This window comes from Scyliorhinus torazame, chromosome 7 (assembly GCF_047496885.1).
Source record: "Scyliorhinus torazame isolate Kashiwa2021f chromosome 7, sScyTor2.1, whole genome shotgun sequence".
NCBI classification, from domain to species: domain Eukaryota; kingdom Metazoa; phylum Chordata; class Chondrichthyes; order Carcharhiniformes; family Scyliorhinidae; genus Scyliorhinus; species Scyliorhinus torazame.
Window position 1 is genome coordinate 96,491,251 of NC_092713.1, and position 15,123 is coordinate 96,506,373.

The 15,123-nt window shown below is 47.7% G+C and overlaps 1 protein-coding gene across 4 annotated transcripts in view; it reads right to left on the bottom strand.

Annotated features, from left to right (window-relative positions):
- The window catches only part of pde4ba (phosphodiesterase 4B, cAMP-specific a), a 1,458,049-nt gene that overhangs the window by 354,230 nt on the left and 1,088,696 nt on the right, over positions 1–15,123 (bottom strand). For all 4 annotated transcript variants that reach the window (XM_072511114.1, XM_072511113.1, XM_072511116.1 and 1 more), the window contains 2 exons: positions 11,287–11,323; positions 2,977–3,047 (listed from right to left, as the gene is read on the bottom strand). In XM_072511114.1, coding sequence (XP_072367215.1) covers positions 2,977–3,047; positions 11,287–11,323 — 108 coding nt within the window. The remainder of the gene's footprint in view (positions 1–2,976; positions 3,048–11,286; positions 11,324–15,123) is intronic.

Here is a 15,123-nt window from a genome sequence, read left to right on the forward strand (position 1 = left end):
GGATATGGGGGAAGGGGGATGTTGGGGGATATGGGGGAAGGGGATATGGGGGAATATGGGGAAGGGGGATATGGGGGAAGGGGGATATTGGGGAAGTGGGGCTATGGGGGGGAAGAGGGATATGGGGGAAGGGGGGATATGGAAGAAAGGGATATGGGGGGGATATGGGGAAAGGGGGATATGGGGGAAGGTGGGATATGGGGGAAGGGGGATATGTGGGAAAGGGGGATATGGGGAAGGGGATATGGGAGAAGGGGGGACAGGGGGAAGGGGGATATGAGGGAAGGGGGTATGGGGGGATTTGAGGGAAGGGGGATAGGGGGAAGGGGGGATATGGGAAAAGGGGGATATGGGGAAGGGGTGATATCGGGGAAGGGAGCTGTGGGAACGGGATATGGGGAAGGGGGATATGGGGAAGGGGGATGTGGGGGAAGAGGGATATGGGGATGTGGGGGAAGGGGGATATGAGGGAAGGGGGATATTGGGGAAGAGGGAATATCGGGGAAGGGGGATTTGGGGGAAGGGGGTTATGGGCGAAGGGGGGATATGGGGGAAGGGGGGATATGGGGGAAAGGGGGGATATGGGGGAAGGGGGTATATGAGGGAAGGGGGATATGGGGAAGGGGAGATGGGGGAAGGGGGATATGGGGGAAGGGGATATGGGGAAGGGGGGATAGGGGGAAGGGGATATGGGTGAAGGGGGATACGGGGGAAGGGGGATATGGGGAAGGGTGGGTATGGGGTAGGGGGGATATGGGGGAAGAGGGAAATGGGAGAAGGGGGGATATGGGGAAGGGGGATATGGGAAGGGGGTATATGGGAGAAGGGAGGATATGGGGAAAGGGGGATATGGGAGAAGGGGGGATTTGGGGAAGGGGGATATGGGGAAGGGGGATATGGGGTAAGGGTGGATATGGGGGAAGGGGGATATGGGGAAGGGGATATGGAAAATGGGAGATATGGGGGAAGGGTGGATATGGGGAAGGGTGGCTATGGGGAAGGGTGGATATGGGGGAAGGGGGGATATGGGGAAAGGGGAGATATGGGGATATGGGGAAGGGGGATATGGGAAACGGGGATATGGAGAATGGGGATATGGGGGAAGTGGGATATGGGGAAGGGGATATGGGGGAAGGGGGATTTGGGGGAAGGGGATATGGAAGAAGGGGGGATATGGGGCAAGGGGGATATGGGGGAAGGGAGGATATGGGGGAAGGGGGGTATGGGGAAGGGGGGATTTGGGGGAAGAGTGATATGGGGAAGGGGGATATGGGGAAGGGGATATTGGAGAAGGGAGATATGGGGGAAGGGGGATATCGGGGAAGGGAATATGGGGTAAGGGGGATATGGGGAAGGGGGGATATGGAGGAAGGGGATATGGCGGAATGGGGATATAGGGGAAGTGGGGAAATGGGGGAAGGGGAATGGGGAAAGGGGGAAAGGCAGTGAGGGGTCTCACTTGGCGCTGTGCGGCAGAAGGCAATTTTGCGAGTCCGTGACAAGTGGCGCCGTCGCGAATGGCGTCACTCTGCTACTAGCATTTGGGGCTGGAAAATTCGCGACGTTTCGGGGGGCCCGACGCTGGAGTGATTCGGGCCGTTTTTGGCGCCGGTTTCGGGCCGTCGCGCCAATTCACGGAGAATCCCACCCAAGGATTTGAGGTAAATGGGAAAAGAACCTAAAGTGACATAAGAGGGGCAGCACGGTGGCGCAATGGGTTAGCCCTGCTGCCTCACGGCGCCAAGGTCCCAGGTTCAATCCCGGCTCTGGGTCACTGTCTGTGTGTAGTTTGCACATTCTCCCGTGTTTGTGTGGGTTTCGCCCCCACAATCCAAAGATGTGCAGCTTAGGTGAATTGGCCATGCTAATTGGAAAAAAAATGAAAATGAATTGGGTATTCTAAATTTATTTAAAAAATAAATAACTAAAGTGACATAAAAGAAAAAACTTATCTATTCAGCAGTTAATTAGGATGTGGAATGCACATGATATTGGATGATGTACAGTGCGACGTGAATCCTGTGCCTTCTAGTTCTGGATATTGTTAGAATTGAACTTTTGTAATTGCCTACCCTGGCAAACAAGCCTTCGGTGGCCTGCTGATGGAGGATCCTGGATAAATTGGGCCAAAGGCAAAACAGTTAAGGGTGATGGTCACTTTAATTGTCACTGAGAATGCTTGCCGGCAAATCCAACATGGATCATGCCTTCCTGAAAGAAGCAGTAGATGTTTGCCAACAACTAAGACGACAACCTCAGCCTGCTGAATAAACATCTTCTGAGAGAAGGGAACTGAGCGTTTGTCAGTAATCCCTGTGACTTGGGCAGTGCTCTCCTTTGCAACTCCACCCTGTGCACTCCCCTGCTCGGGACATAAGGTGGGGAAAATAAACGCAATTTACTGTGGATACTAAATATCTGAAATAAAATCAGAAAATTCTGGAAATATGGAAATATTCTTCCTCTCCTGATGTGCTGTCAAACACGTCGAAGGTGCCTTCCATCTTGACTTTGTCTGTTTGAAATCTTCAATGGCTTAAAAAAAATGATATCTACACAAGAACTCTGACAAACATTTTCCAAAGGGAACTGAGAGAGTGGATACAATAAGTTAGCAAACACTCAGATGGGAGAAAAAAAGTTTAAACATCTACCTGAGCTGTTGCTCAAACTTGCTTTTGTTTCCTGAGCACCCATGGTGCTCAAGGAAAATTTGGATCCAAGATGAAAACAATTAAAAAAGGGCTTACAAATATCTTCTAAGGACGTTAATAGCACCAGTAAATTTCCACCTGTAACTAATTATTAAATCCTCGACTTAGACATGTTCATATCTTGGCAACATTCAAATGCACCTCAAGTAAACCCAGAAGTGGGTACATCTGAGCCATATTGCACAATAGGATATAAGAAATATCACAAATTTCCACACAACCTTGGAGGTTAAAATTCTCCTCATTAACTAACATGACTTACTTGCTTGATGCTCCATGAATGTTTGTTAGTACTGAAAAATTAGTCCTCACACTCCGCAAACTGGCCAGTACCTGAAAAAATAAAAGTGGTTATGGTTTATTCATACAACTTAAAGATGAACTCATTCAGATAATTCAGCTTGTGAATCCTTTTCTTGGTTAAGAAATGAAAATGAAATGAAATGAAAATCACTTATTGTCACAAGTAGGCTTCAAATGAAGTTACTGTGAAAAGCCCCTAGTCGCCACATTCTGGCGCCTGTTCGGGGAGGCTGGTACAGGAATTGAACCCGCGCTGCTGGCCTGCCTTGGTCTGCTTTCAAAGCCAGTGATTTATCCCTGTGCTAAACAGCCCGAATTCGCAGAGTTCATTTGGAATGGGCATCTACTATTATAAAAAACATTGAACCCATAAACGGGCCTGTAAAATCGACATGAAGGTGAATAAGGAGCTAGTTTTAAATCCTCTCCTGTTTTAAGATAATGGATTTCAGCTGGACAGAAGAGATATGCTAAAATAAGATCTATCGAGAGCGAAACTGAGCTGCAGATTGACCACCAACCTGTTTCATGTGATTGGAGGTGACCAGTTTCACCCACATTGTCCCTTTGTATTGAGGAGAAAAAAAGTCAATCAATGTTCTGTTCCTATATGCCATCCAGCTATACTTACTGGAAAAAGTCCATGCGTGAACAAATCACCCTCCAGTGATCAATATCAGAGAATCCCTACAGTGCAGAAGGAGGCCATTTGGCCCAATGAGTCTGCACTGGCCCTTGCTCCGATAGAGCACCCTGCCTAGACCCAATCCCCAACTCCTTGCACCGTAACTCCACCTAACATTTGGGCAATTTAGCATGGCCAATTCACCTAACCTGCACATCTCTGGACTGTGGGAGGAAACAGGAGCACCCGGAGGAAACCCACGCAGACACGGGGAGAAAGTGCAAACTCCGCACAGACAGTGACCCAAACTGGAAATTGAACCCAGGTCCTTGGCACTGTGAAGCAATAGCGCTAACCACGGTGCCACTGTGTCACCCCCATATGCAAACAGCTTCCTTGGATTTTCATCCTCTAGGCAGATAGGGGATTTGGGGGATTTCCGGTGGCGGCCATGGAGTGAGTGGTTGCACATTTGGTGGCTCCCACTCGAGGAGTTTTTTTCATTCCTTTTCCCCGTTTGCTGGGTGGATGTTTTGGTGGGAAAAGGTGTAGAAGTGGTGCAGGAAAGTTATACTCCACTGGTGGCACAGTGGATGGATTTGTGGACTAGAGGTTAGTCGAGAAGGAGGCTAGAGCAAGAAACTGTGCGGCACAGGGGAAATGGCAGAGGGTAAAGGGTCGGCCCTACCAGCCCAATGATCGATGGAACAGCTGGTGGACTTCCTGAATGAGAAGTTTAGCCAGCAGAGAAGGGAGCTCAGGAGGACCTGGCAAAGGTGGTGGACCCTCTAAAAGCAGGGATCGATCGGGTGGAGCTGAAGCTGGAGACCCAGAGCCAGGCGATCCAGAAAGTGGAGGAGGTGGTGGGAGAGCAAGAGGAGCAGTTTACATCATTGGCAGTCGAGAACAGGATGATGCGGGAGACCCAGAAGTGCCCAAAGGAAAAGGTAGAGGATCTGGAGAACCGCTCCCGAAGACAAAATTTAAGAATTGTTGGGATGTCAGAGGGCATCGAGGAAGCGGACGCTGGCTCATATGTCGCCAAAATGTTGGAGCAGCTGATGGGGGAGGGGGCCTTCGATCGGCCCCTGGATGTCAACTGGCGCATAGGGCACTGATGTGGAAGCCACAGATGATTTAACCTCCGAGGGTGATGGTGGTGAGGCTTCATCGGTTTCAAGGTAAAGAGAAGATCTTGCGGTGGGCCAGGCAGGTGAGGAGGTGTACCTCTGAAGGTAATGAACTTGGGTATATCAAGACCTGAGTGCGGAACTGGCCACGAGGGGTGCTGGGTTCAACCGGTCAAGGCTGTTTTCGTCAAAAATAGGGTGAAGTTCGGGATGCTGTATCCGGCCCGTCTTTGGGTGACTTACAATGGCCATGAGCATTATTTTGGGACACCAGAGGAGGCATCGAATTTTTTGAGAGACAATGAACTGGCAGGAGGGAGGACATTGAACTCTGGAGGAAATGTGAGGAGGTGTGGGTTCTCTGTCTTTTCGTTTTATTGTTTTTGAGGGAATGGTTAAGAGAGAACCTCCCTTCTTTGAGTTGTGTTTTTTTTTGGGTTCTGTGGTAGAATGCTGGAGGAACATGGAGGGTGAGTGCACCTTTTTCTTAGTTTATTGTTGTTTGCACTAAAGAAGTGTGCGGGGGGGGGGGGGGTGGAGGGGAATCAGTGGGGGGTAGGCTGTTTGGCGCTATGAGCAGGGGCTGCCAGGCTAGCTGGCTAGATGGGCTAGTTAACGGGAGTGCAGTAGGGGTGAGCAGGTGGTTTGAAGTTAGAGGGGGATGGGACTGTTATTTTGTTTAGTGGGGAGGAAGGGGTACTGCTGACAAAGGTGAGACTGTTGTGGCGTAGTGGGGAAGGGGTTGGTGACGGTGGTCACCTGAGGGCGGGCCTGGAGGGTCGTGTGATGCGGGCCGGGGTCTGACCCAAGAAGGGATCTGGTTAATCGGCAGGGGAAGGGGGTGGGGTGCCCCCCCGACCAGGCTGTTCACGTAGGATGCGAGAGGGCTGAATGGGCCGCTCAAACAGTTGCCTGTGTTCGCGCTACCGGGGAGCTTGAAGGCAAACATGGCTTTGTTGCAAAAAATGGATTTGAAGATCTGGAATCAGATCAGACTGAGGAAAGAGTGGATAGGGCAAGTCTTCCATTCAGGATTAGATATGATGACGCAGGGGGTGACAGTGTTGAAACATAAGCGGGTAGCGTTCGAGGTGGGGAATATAGTGGGAGATTAGGTAGGGGGGAAGGCTTGTGATGGTGAGCGGGAAATTGGAGAGGATGCCAGTGGTCTTGGTTTATGCCCCAAATTGGGACTATGTTGAATTCATAAGGCAGGTGTTGGGGAAGATCTTGGACCTGGACTTGCACCGGTTCATACGGTCATTGAGTCAGGGTTGGACCGGTTGAGTCCATGGTCGGGGAGAGTGGCGGCGGTGGCGAAGGAGCTGAAGGGGAGAGTGGCGCGCATGGGGGGGGGATGGACCCGTGGATCTTTGGGAGGCCAGGGCGAAGGAATTTTTATACTTCTCCCATGATTCACAGGGTGTACTCGTAGATCGATTACTTTGTGGTGGCTAAGACTCTGTTGGCGGGGGTGGTCGACTCAGGGTACTCGGCGATTGTGGTCTCGGATCACATGCTGCACTGGGTGGACTTGCAAGTGGACCGGGTAGGGGGTGGTGCCCAGCGCCCACAGTGGAGATTGGATGTGTGTTTGTTAGCAGATGAGGAGGTGTGCAAGGCGGTGAGGGTCGCCACCATTCGGGGGTATGTGGGGCTGAATGACACGGGTGAGGTTTCGGCCGCAATACTATGGGAGGCGCTTAAGGCAGTGGTCAGAGGGGCGTTTATATATCGATATGGGTGTATAGGGATAAGACGGAGTGGGCAGAGATGGCTAAGCTGCTGTGGGAGATTTTGTGGGTTGATTTGACGTATTCGGAGGCCCGAAGGCAGGGTTGTTGAAGAAGAGGCAGAAACTCCAGATGAAGTGGAATGGATGCGGCAATTCTTAGACGGACTGGAGTTCCCCAAGGTAGAGGAGGACCTGGTAGAGGGTCTGGAGGCCCCCATTGGATTGGTGGAGGTATTGGAGGGTATGGGGGCGATGCAGGCAGGAAAGGCCCGGATGAGTTCCCGGTGGAATTTTACAAGAAGTTTTCTGGGGATCTGGGGCCCTTGTTGGTAAGGGCATACAACGAGGTGAGCGATAAGGGGGAACTTCCCCCTACGTTATTGCAGGTTTCGATATCCTTAATTTTGAAGACGAATAAGGACCCGGAGCAGTGTGGGTCCTATTGCCCGATATCACTCCTAAATGTGGATGCCAAACTGCTGGCAAAGATCTTGGCCTTGTGGACTGCGGTCTGTGTGCCAGGGGTAATGGGGAAGACCAGACGAGGTTCGTAAAGGGCAGGCATCTGTCAGCTAATGTTAAACGGTTGTTCAACAATGATAATGATGCCCCCGGAGGGACAGGATATGGAGCTGGCGGTCGCCATGGATACGGAGAAGGCGTTCGATCGGGTGGAATGGAAGTATCTGTGGGAATTGCTGGGACAGTTCGGGTTTGGGCAGGGGTTTGTGGAATGGGTCCGGTTGCTGTATAGGGAGACAGTGGCGAACATAAGGATGAATCAGGTGAGTTTGGGGTATTTCAGACTGCACCGTGGGACAAGGCAGGGATGTTCACTCTCCCCGTGGCTTTTTGCCTTGGCGATGGACGCACTGGCAATGGCGCTTAGAGCGTCAAGGAGTTGGAGCGGGAATGTGCATGGAGTGGGGGGGGGGGGGAGTTGGAGCACAGGGTCTGGCTATATGCGAACAATCAGCTGCTTTACATATCGAATCCACTGGGATATATTACAGACAACAATGCAGCACAGGAACAGGCCCTTCAGCCCTCCAAGCCTGTACCAGTCATGATACCACCCTTGGCAAAACCCTCAGCACTTCTTCGTGCCGTATCCCTCTCTACCCATCCTATCCATATATTTGCCAAGATGCCTTTTGAACACCGTTAATGTATATTTCACAGTAACTTCATTGAAGCCTACTTGTGACAATAAGCGATTATTATTGTATCTGCTTCCACAACATTCCTTGGCAACGCGTTCCAGGCACTCACCACCCTCTGTGTAAAAAACCTGCCTCGCACAGCTCCTCTAAACTCTGCCACGGACCTTAAACTTATGCCCCCTGGTGACTGACCCCACCACTGTGGGAAAGAGTGCCTGACCATCCACTCTATCCATGCCCCTCATAACCTTGTAGACCTCTATCAGGTCACCCCTCAACCTCCGTCGTTCTAATGAAAACAGTCCAAGTTTAATCAGCCTGCCGCATAGCTAACACCCTCCAGACCAGGCAACATCCTGGTAAACCTCCTCTGCACCCTTTCCAAAGCCTCCACATTCTTCTGGTAGTGTGGCGACCAGAATTGTGCGCAATATTCCAAGTGCAGCCTTACCAAGGTTCTATACAACTGTAGCATGACTTGCCAGTTTTAATACTTGATATCCCGTCCAATGAAGGCAGGCATTCCATATGCTTTCTTGACTACCTTGTGTTGCCTATTTCAAAGATCTGTGGACCTGTACGCCCAGATCCCTGTTACTTTCTATATTCCTAAGAGTTTTACCATTATTGTATATTTCCCCTCTATTTTAGACCTACCAAAATGCATGACCTCACATTTGTCTGGATTAAACTCCATTTGCCATTTCTCAGCTCAAGTCTCCAACCTCTCTCTGTCCTGCTGTATCCTCTGATAATCCTCAACACTATCTGCCACTCCACCAACCTTGGTGTCATCCGCGAACTTACTAACCAGACCAGCTACATTTTCCTCCAAATCACTTATATAGACTACAAACAACAGAGGCCCCAGCACTGATCCCTGTGGAACACCTCTAGTCACAACCTTCCATTCAGAAAAACACCAGTCTACTGCTACCTTTTGCCTTCTGTGACCGAGTCAGTTCTGCATTGGGGGTATTATCAATATTTTGGAGGAATTCGGAGTTTTCCGGATATATGTTAAACATGGGGCAGAGTGAGGTCTTCCCGATCCAGGCAAGAAGCAGGAGAGGAGGTTGGGTGAGCTGCCATTTAAAGTAGTGGGGACGAGCTTTCGGTATCTGGGCACCCAGGTGGCGCGGGTATGGGAACAACTACATAAATTGAATTTGGCGTGGTTGATGGAACAGATGAGGGGGACTTTAAGAGGTGGAACGTGCTCCCGCCGTCGCTGGCAGGGTGGGTGCAGACTGTGCAAATGACAGTACTCCCGAGGCTCTTATCTTATTTGTTTTCCAGAACCTCCCGATCTTCGTCCAAAATCTTTCTTCAGGAAAATTAATGCTCTGATTTCGGGGTTTGTAGGGGCGGGGAAATCTCCACGGGTAAAGAAGGTGCTGCTAGAGGGGGGACATGGCAGGGGCGGGCTGGCCTTGCCAAATGTAATGAACTATTATTGGGCAGCGAATATAGCCATGGTTAGGAAGTGGGCGGTGGGGGAGGAGGCAGCATGGGAGCGGATGCAGGCAGCCTCTTGTAAGGCACAAGCTTACGAGCATTGTTGACGACGCCTCTGCCATTCTCACTAATCAAGTAATCCACAAGCCCTGTGGCAGTGGCGGCCCTGAGGGTGTGGGGGCAGTGGTGGCAGCAACGGATGGTGGAGGGTGCCTTGGTGTGGGCACTGATCTGTGGTGTCATGTGAGAATACCTTTAAGAAATGGGTGTTTAAGAAATGTACCTTTAAGAAATGGGTGTTTATCAGTGATGTCAGAGTGTGGGTGAAGCTGGGCTGTCTGTCAGCTTTTTACTTTTGTTTTAGGCTGTTTGCTGCAGGGTGTGTTTTAATTTAGTTTTCAGTGTTGGAGTTGAAGCAGGTGTACTGCTGTTCTCTCTGCCATCAAAAGACTACCTCTTGATCATTTGGTGAATTCAGAATTATAAATGTTCTCAGTAGTGAATGTCAACCTAATGTGCTTTTGTTAAAAGGTGTTTCTTTTGTCTTCTGGATGTTGTTTGGGAAGTTATTAAGCATTACTTAGTGTTGTATTCTTTGGGGGTTATATTTGAATTGATGGTTGCTAAGATGTTCACTCTATGTTTTAAAAAGGTTAACTTGAGTTCATAGAATAAACATTGTTTTGCTTTAAAAAATACTTTTCCATTTCTGCTGTACCACCCCTGGAGAGTGGGCCGTGTGCTCCCCATACCACAATATTAAAAGTTGTGGGTCAGGTGAACTCCATGATACACTTTGGGGTTCTCTAAACCCTGGCCTATAACAGTGGGAATCATAGATTTTCACCGGGGGCTTGGATGCGGGTTTCGAGGGTGGCAGCGGGCAGGGATCGAGCTGTTTGGGGACCTTTTTTTGGGGGAGCAGCCTTTTGAGTTTAGAGGAATTGGAAGAGTATTATGAGCTGCCCAGTGGGAATGAGTTCCAGTACTTACAGGTGCGGCATTATGTAAGGAAGTAGGTGCCGTCCTTTCCCGACCTGCCGCCCCAGGGCTACAGGACAAGGTGGTGTCGAAAGCAGGAGTGGGTGAGGGTAAGGAGTTAATGCACTTGGAGGGAGCCCCAATAGGAGAAGTTAAATGGAAGGGGGAGGAGGAGTTGAGGGGGAAATGGAGATTGGGTTGTGGGAGGAGGCTTTGAGGAGGGTGAATGCATCTTCCTCGTGGACTAGACTTGGCCTTATTCAATTCAACGTAATGCATAGGGCGCATATAACAGTGTACACGATGAGCAGGTTCTTTGAACCAGGAAGAAGTGCTGAGCAGCCACAGGGGCTGCCGGGTGCAAAGACAGTCTGTTCAAAAAGGTTTGTATCAATGCCATGGAACTTTGTCTCAGTGAAAATAAAATGTAAAGGCCCCCGCTTTTACCCTCCAAACCTCATGGCCCCCATGCCAAGCTTTGCTCTTTTACCAATCCCCCAGGCTTCTCATGCCCCTGCCAAGCTCTGTTCTTCTCCCAATTCCTATGTCCCTTCCTGCCCCCTTTGTTAAGCCTTTGCACTTACATGCACACTGACCGACTGTACCCTTTCTGGAGCCAATAAAGACCATAACGTACAGTGCATGTATTTAAAAAAAAGATTTGAAAAAGAAATGTAATCCAATGTAAGTCTCCTATGCTTGAAAACAAAAGTATGGACCCAGCTAATAAAAGTGTTAACCATCCAGGATCTTTGACGTTTCAAAACCCACAGACCCTTGAAACTTGTGCCAGCAAACATTGTGAAATTAACCTCCGAGATCAGAGAGCCTGGGCTGACAATGAAACAATGTTTCCTCTGGGGAGCAGCTGTTCTAGTATTATAAAAACTATCTGGGTTCTCAGTTAGGCATGCAGAAAAGGCTTCATGATGAGGAAGAAAGAGGAACTGCACTTGTAGATCACTCTTAACCTACTGCAGGTGTCAACTTTCATAGTGGCATTCTCAATTCTGTGAACAGGTTGTTTAGTTGCATCTTTTGCTGAACATAAATGTACACCAGTGAAACAGCATCAATATAAAAGAAGCAAAGGATATCTGAGGTGAAAGAAGTTAGAATTACTGAACAAAATTTCAAGAAATGTTCAGGATTACAATAAAAATTAAATTCAACCTACCTGTGCAAATGGTGTAACTATCAAGTCATCTCCGTGTCTGTAAATATAAAACAAAATAAAGATCAACCAATTATTTTAAACTGTGACAAATATTTAAAAATGATTATATTTCATTCAGGACTAATCCATAAAATATTAATCTATTGGGAAATCCTCCCAACTCCAGAAATTATACTTTATAATGATTAGAATACGGAAGATGAAGTTTAATTATGTTACGAATACTTGGGAGGACATCACCATTTCCCACTGTAAAAACTCTGGTGGTAGATGCCATGAGCATTGTGCTCAGTTTTGATCACCAAGATATTAGAGAAACATTCTCGGAGGAGGTGCAAAGAAGAGCTACGTGGTTGGTCCCCATGTCAATGAACTGAGCTCTGAGCAAAAAACCGAGGATTCTAAGTCCCATGGAAAAGCAACTGAGAGGGGACATTATCGAGACGTATAAGGTATTAAACAGTTACACCACTGTCAGCAGGAGAAAATTCTGTCGGCTCAAACCAGTGGATGGCAAATTGTTAGGGCAATAAATTAGGAATGGTCAATAAATGCTGACCTTACCAGAGGTGCACACATTGGACAAACAAAGGAAAAAGCAGATTATCTGGTCATTATTGCATTGTTGTTCATAAAGGCATGCTCTGCACATATTCATTAGTTCAAAAATACTTAATTGGCTGGTAGGTGCTTTGGGACATCCTGTGGTCATGAAAAGTGCTATATAAATGTAATTTCTTTCTTTCTTTCCTCCCCGGTCCTCCTCTACCTCTAATGTTCCCTATCTCCGTAACTGCTTATAATCTATAACTTCACTAACTTTTTCCAGTTCCGATGAAAGATGATTGACCTGAAATGCTAACTCGGTTTCTCTCTCCACAGATGCTACCTGAGCTTCCGAGTACTTCCAGCATTTTCTGTTTTTATTTCAGTTTTCCAGAATCTGAATTTCACTAATCAGGTGTGATTAAACTATCCTAGGTGTGCACTGAATGAGCTTGATGTGGTGATATGCATGTGCACAGTTCTGTATATAGTTAGTGATGCAACCTCAAACCAACTGGTGGTAGAGATCTATCATGTGACTCGAGACACCCGCCAGTTCATAGTAAGACGTACAAGAGGATAGTTGCACTTAGAGTAGCTCCAGGAGAATTCATTGAATTCATTTAGTAGCCATAGCAATTTGTTAGTTATCTTTCTGTGTGTCTGTTAATAAATCATCTTTCTAGTTAAACAACTTGATGTTGTCATGGTCATAACACAGAACACAACGTACTACCAGGAGTACAGAACAATTAAAGATAACAACGGGGAAGAGGGATGAAATAGGCTGAAGAAGGAAAAGAGAAAACTCTTCTGTCAACCTAGTGAATTATGACCATCTGGAACTCAACACACGGAAAGACTGTGAAGTTAGAGATGGAAGATCTGAAGGCACCCCACCAGCTTCAATTCTCGGTAATGTAGATGGAAATTGGCGTGTTTTCAAGCAGCAATTAGGCTCTATGATGCAGCTCTTGGCCTGCAGGCACAGCTTGACGAGAGGCATATTGCATTGCTGCTCACGGTAGCAGGTCCACAAGCAATAGAAACATAGATCACCTTTGCATTTGACAGTGAAGAGGACAGCAAGAGCTTTGATGAAGTAATAAAGTACATTGAACGGCATTTCTCTCCGAAGAAAAACAAAACATTTGACCGCTGCGTATTTTGTACATGTACCCAAAAAGCAGGCAAATCTTTTGATAGCTTTGTAGCCGACATGTGGCTGAAGGCGCAGTCGTGCAATTTTAGTACTTTAAAGTTGTCGATGATCTGTGACCAGATAGTGTTTGGGATATCGAATGATAAAGTACGTGAGAGATTATTAAGGGAAAACCTGAAATTCGAAAACACTATCAAGGTCTGCCATGCAAGTGTGCTAGCTGCACAGCAGATCAGTACGCTCAACCTGAAACATTTTGGCGCTAATTTGGAAGAACATGCCAGCACCATCAGCACTGTGATGCAGTTCAATAAAAAACGTGGTCTCTCTGCGGTGGCCATTTTAACTGGCCGACCGGGTCCGCCATCTTAAGTGGCCGATCAGATCCGCCATCTTATGCCAGTGGTGCGGCAATCGACATTGGCTACGGCAATGTCCAGCATTTGGGAAAATATGTTCCAAGTGTGGCCGCACAAATAATTTTGCAAAGCAATGCTTCTTGCGTCCAACAGTGGACCTAACAGGATCACTCAACGCAGTTGATGAGATGTCCCATGAAATGCTGTTTTTCGTTGATCTGATCTCGACCAAGGGCACGGTGTGTTCGAATATGCAGAGTAAAGATGTCTTACTGACCAGTTGTGACAATAGTCCTGCCGATGATGACACAATCAAAGACAGATGGACAATTCCAGTGATGCTGAATGACACATTGATCAAATGCAAGCTCGACACAGGAATGAAGGCCAACGTTCTCAGCTTGTCCTATTTGAATGGGCTAAACCGAAAGTCGTCAATCAAACAAGACTACTGAAGGACTACAATGGGAATGAGATTGCGACGCAGAATGCATGTGAACTCAAAGCATGGGTACATAACAGAAGTTATATCATACCATTTTCCATTGTGGGCACGGAACGCGAGTCTATCAGAGGAGCGGACGGGTGTGAGAACCTGAACCTAGTTGAGCAGCTGTACATTCCAGGAAGCGCTGCGATAGTGGACTATTGCGACTGGCGACAAGATATAATGGTGCAGTTATCCGATGGGATACAAGCGAAAGTTAAAGCGGAGGACGACACACCAGATGAAGAGGTGGAGGAGCCAAAGGGAATTCCAGAATTCTGGTTAACAGTCTTCAAAAATGTGACTTTGCCCAGTGGCATGATACAGGAGCATGATGAGCTATATTAAAGCATCTACAAGATATGAACATAAAATATTCAGAGCCTGAACAGCCAATGAGCTTCACTCTGGAGGTTAAGTTCAAGCCAGATGAGTATTTCACAAATGTGGTAGTCACAAAAGCATACCAGATGGAGTCACAGCCTGACGTGTTAAGACTTTTTATTCTTTGAAGAACTAGAAATCACAGGATGCAAAGGGTGCCAGACCGACTGGAAGAAAGGAAAAAAATGTCACACTGAAAGCCATTAAAACAAAGCAGAAGCATACAGGTCGGGGCACTGGCAAAACAGTTACGAAAACCGTACCAAATGACTCTTTCTTCAATTTCTTCAGTCCTCCTGAAGTTCCAGAACATGGAGTGTTGGATGAAAATTCTGCAATAAGACTCGCTGCTGACATTAAAATTGGTCACTTCTTGCGTGAACACATAATTCCACGGGCAATGTCATACTTTACAGGAGAAGCCACTGCAGATGATGATGACTCCGATGATGATTATGACAATGATAATTATGACGACCATGATTACGATGAGGAAAGTGGAGACTATGATGATGAGCCAGAAGAGGACGACTATGAAACACTATTCAAGTAGTTTAGCAGGAGTGACGAGGTGATCACAAAGGGTGTCCAGTCTGCGCAGGACAGCGATGAGTGTCAAAGCCCTAAGGTGGCATGTGCAGAGGCTGAAAGTGAGATTGCAGTAGCAGGTACATCAGATGAGAGCTCAACTGCGAACAGACTGGTGACTGAAGATATAATCCCCATTCTGCAAAAACTGGCTCCAGAGGCCAAGGGTGAATCATCTCATGCACACAAAACAGTTCCTGCAGCGGACTCCCCTACAGTTGAGGCCACTCCACCAAAAGATGTGCTAGAATAGCAGATGGATGCATTTGCGTGCAGTTCTACAACGAAGGACGAAGCATATACCGTTATAT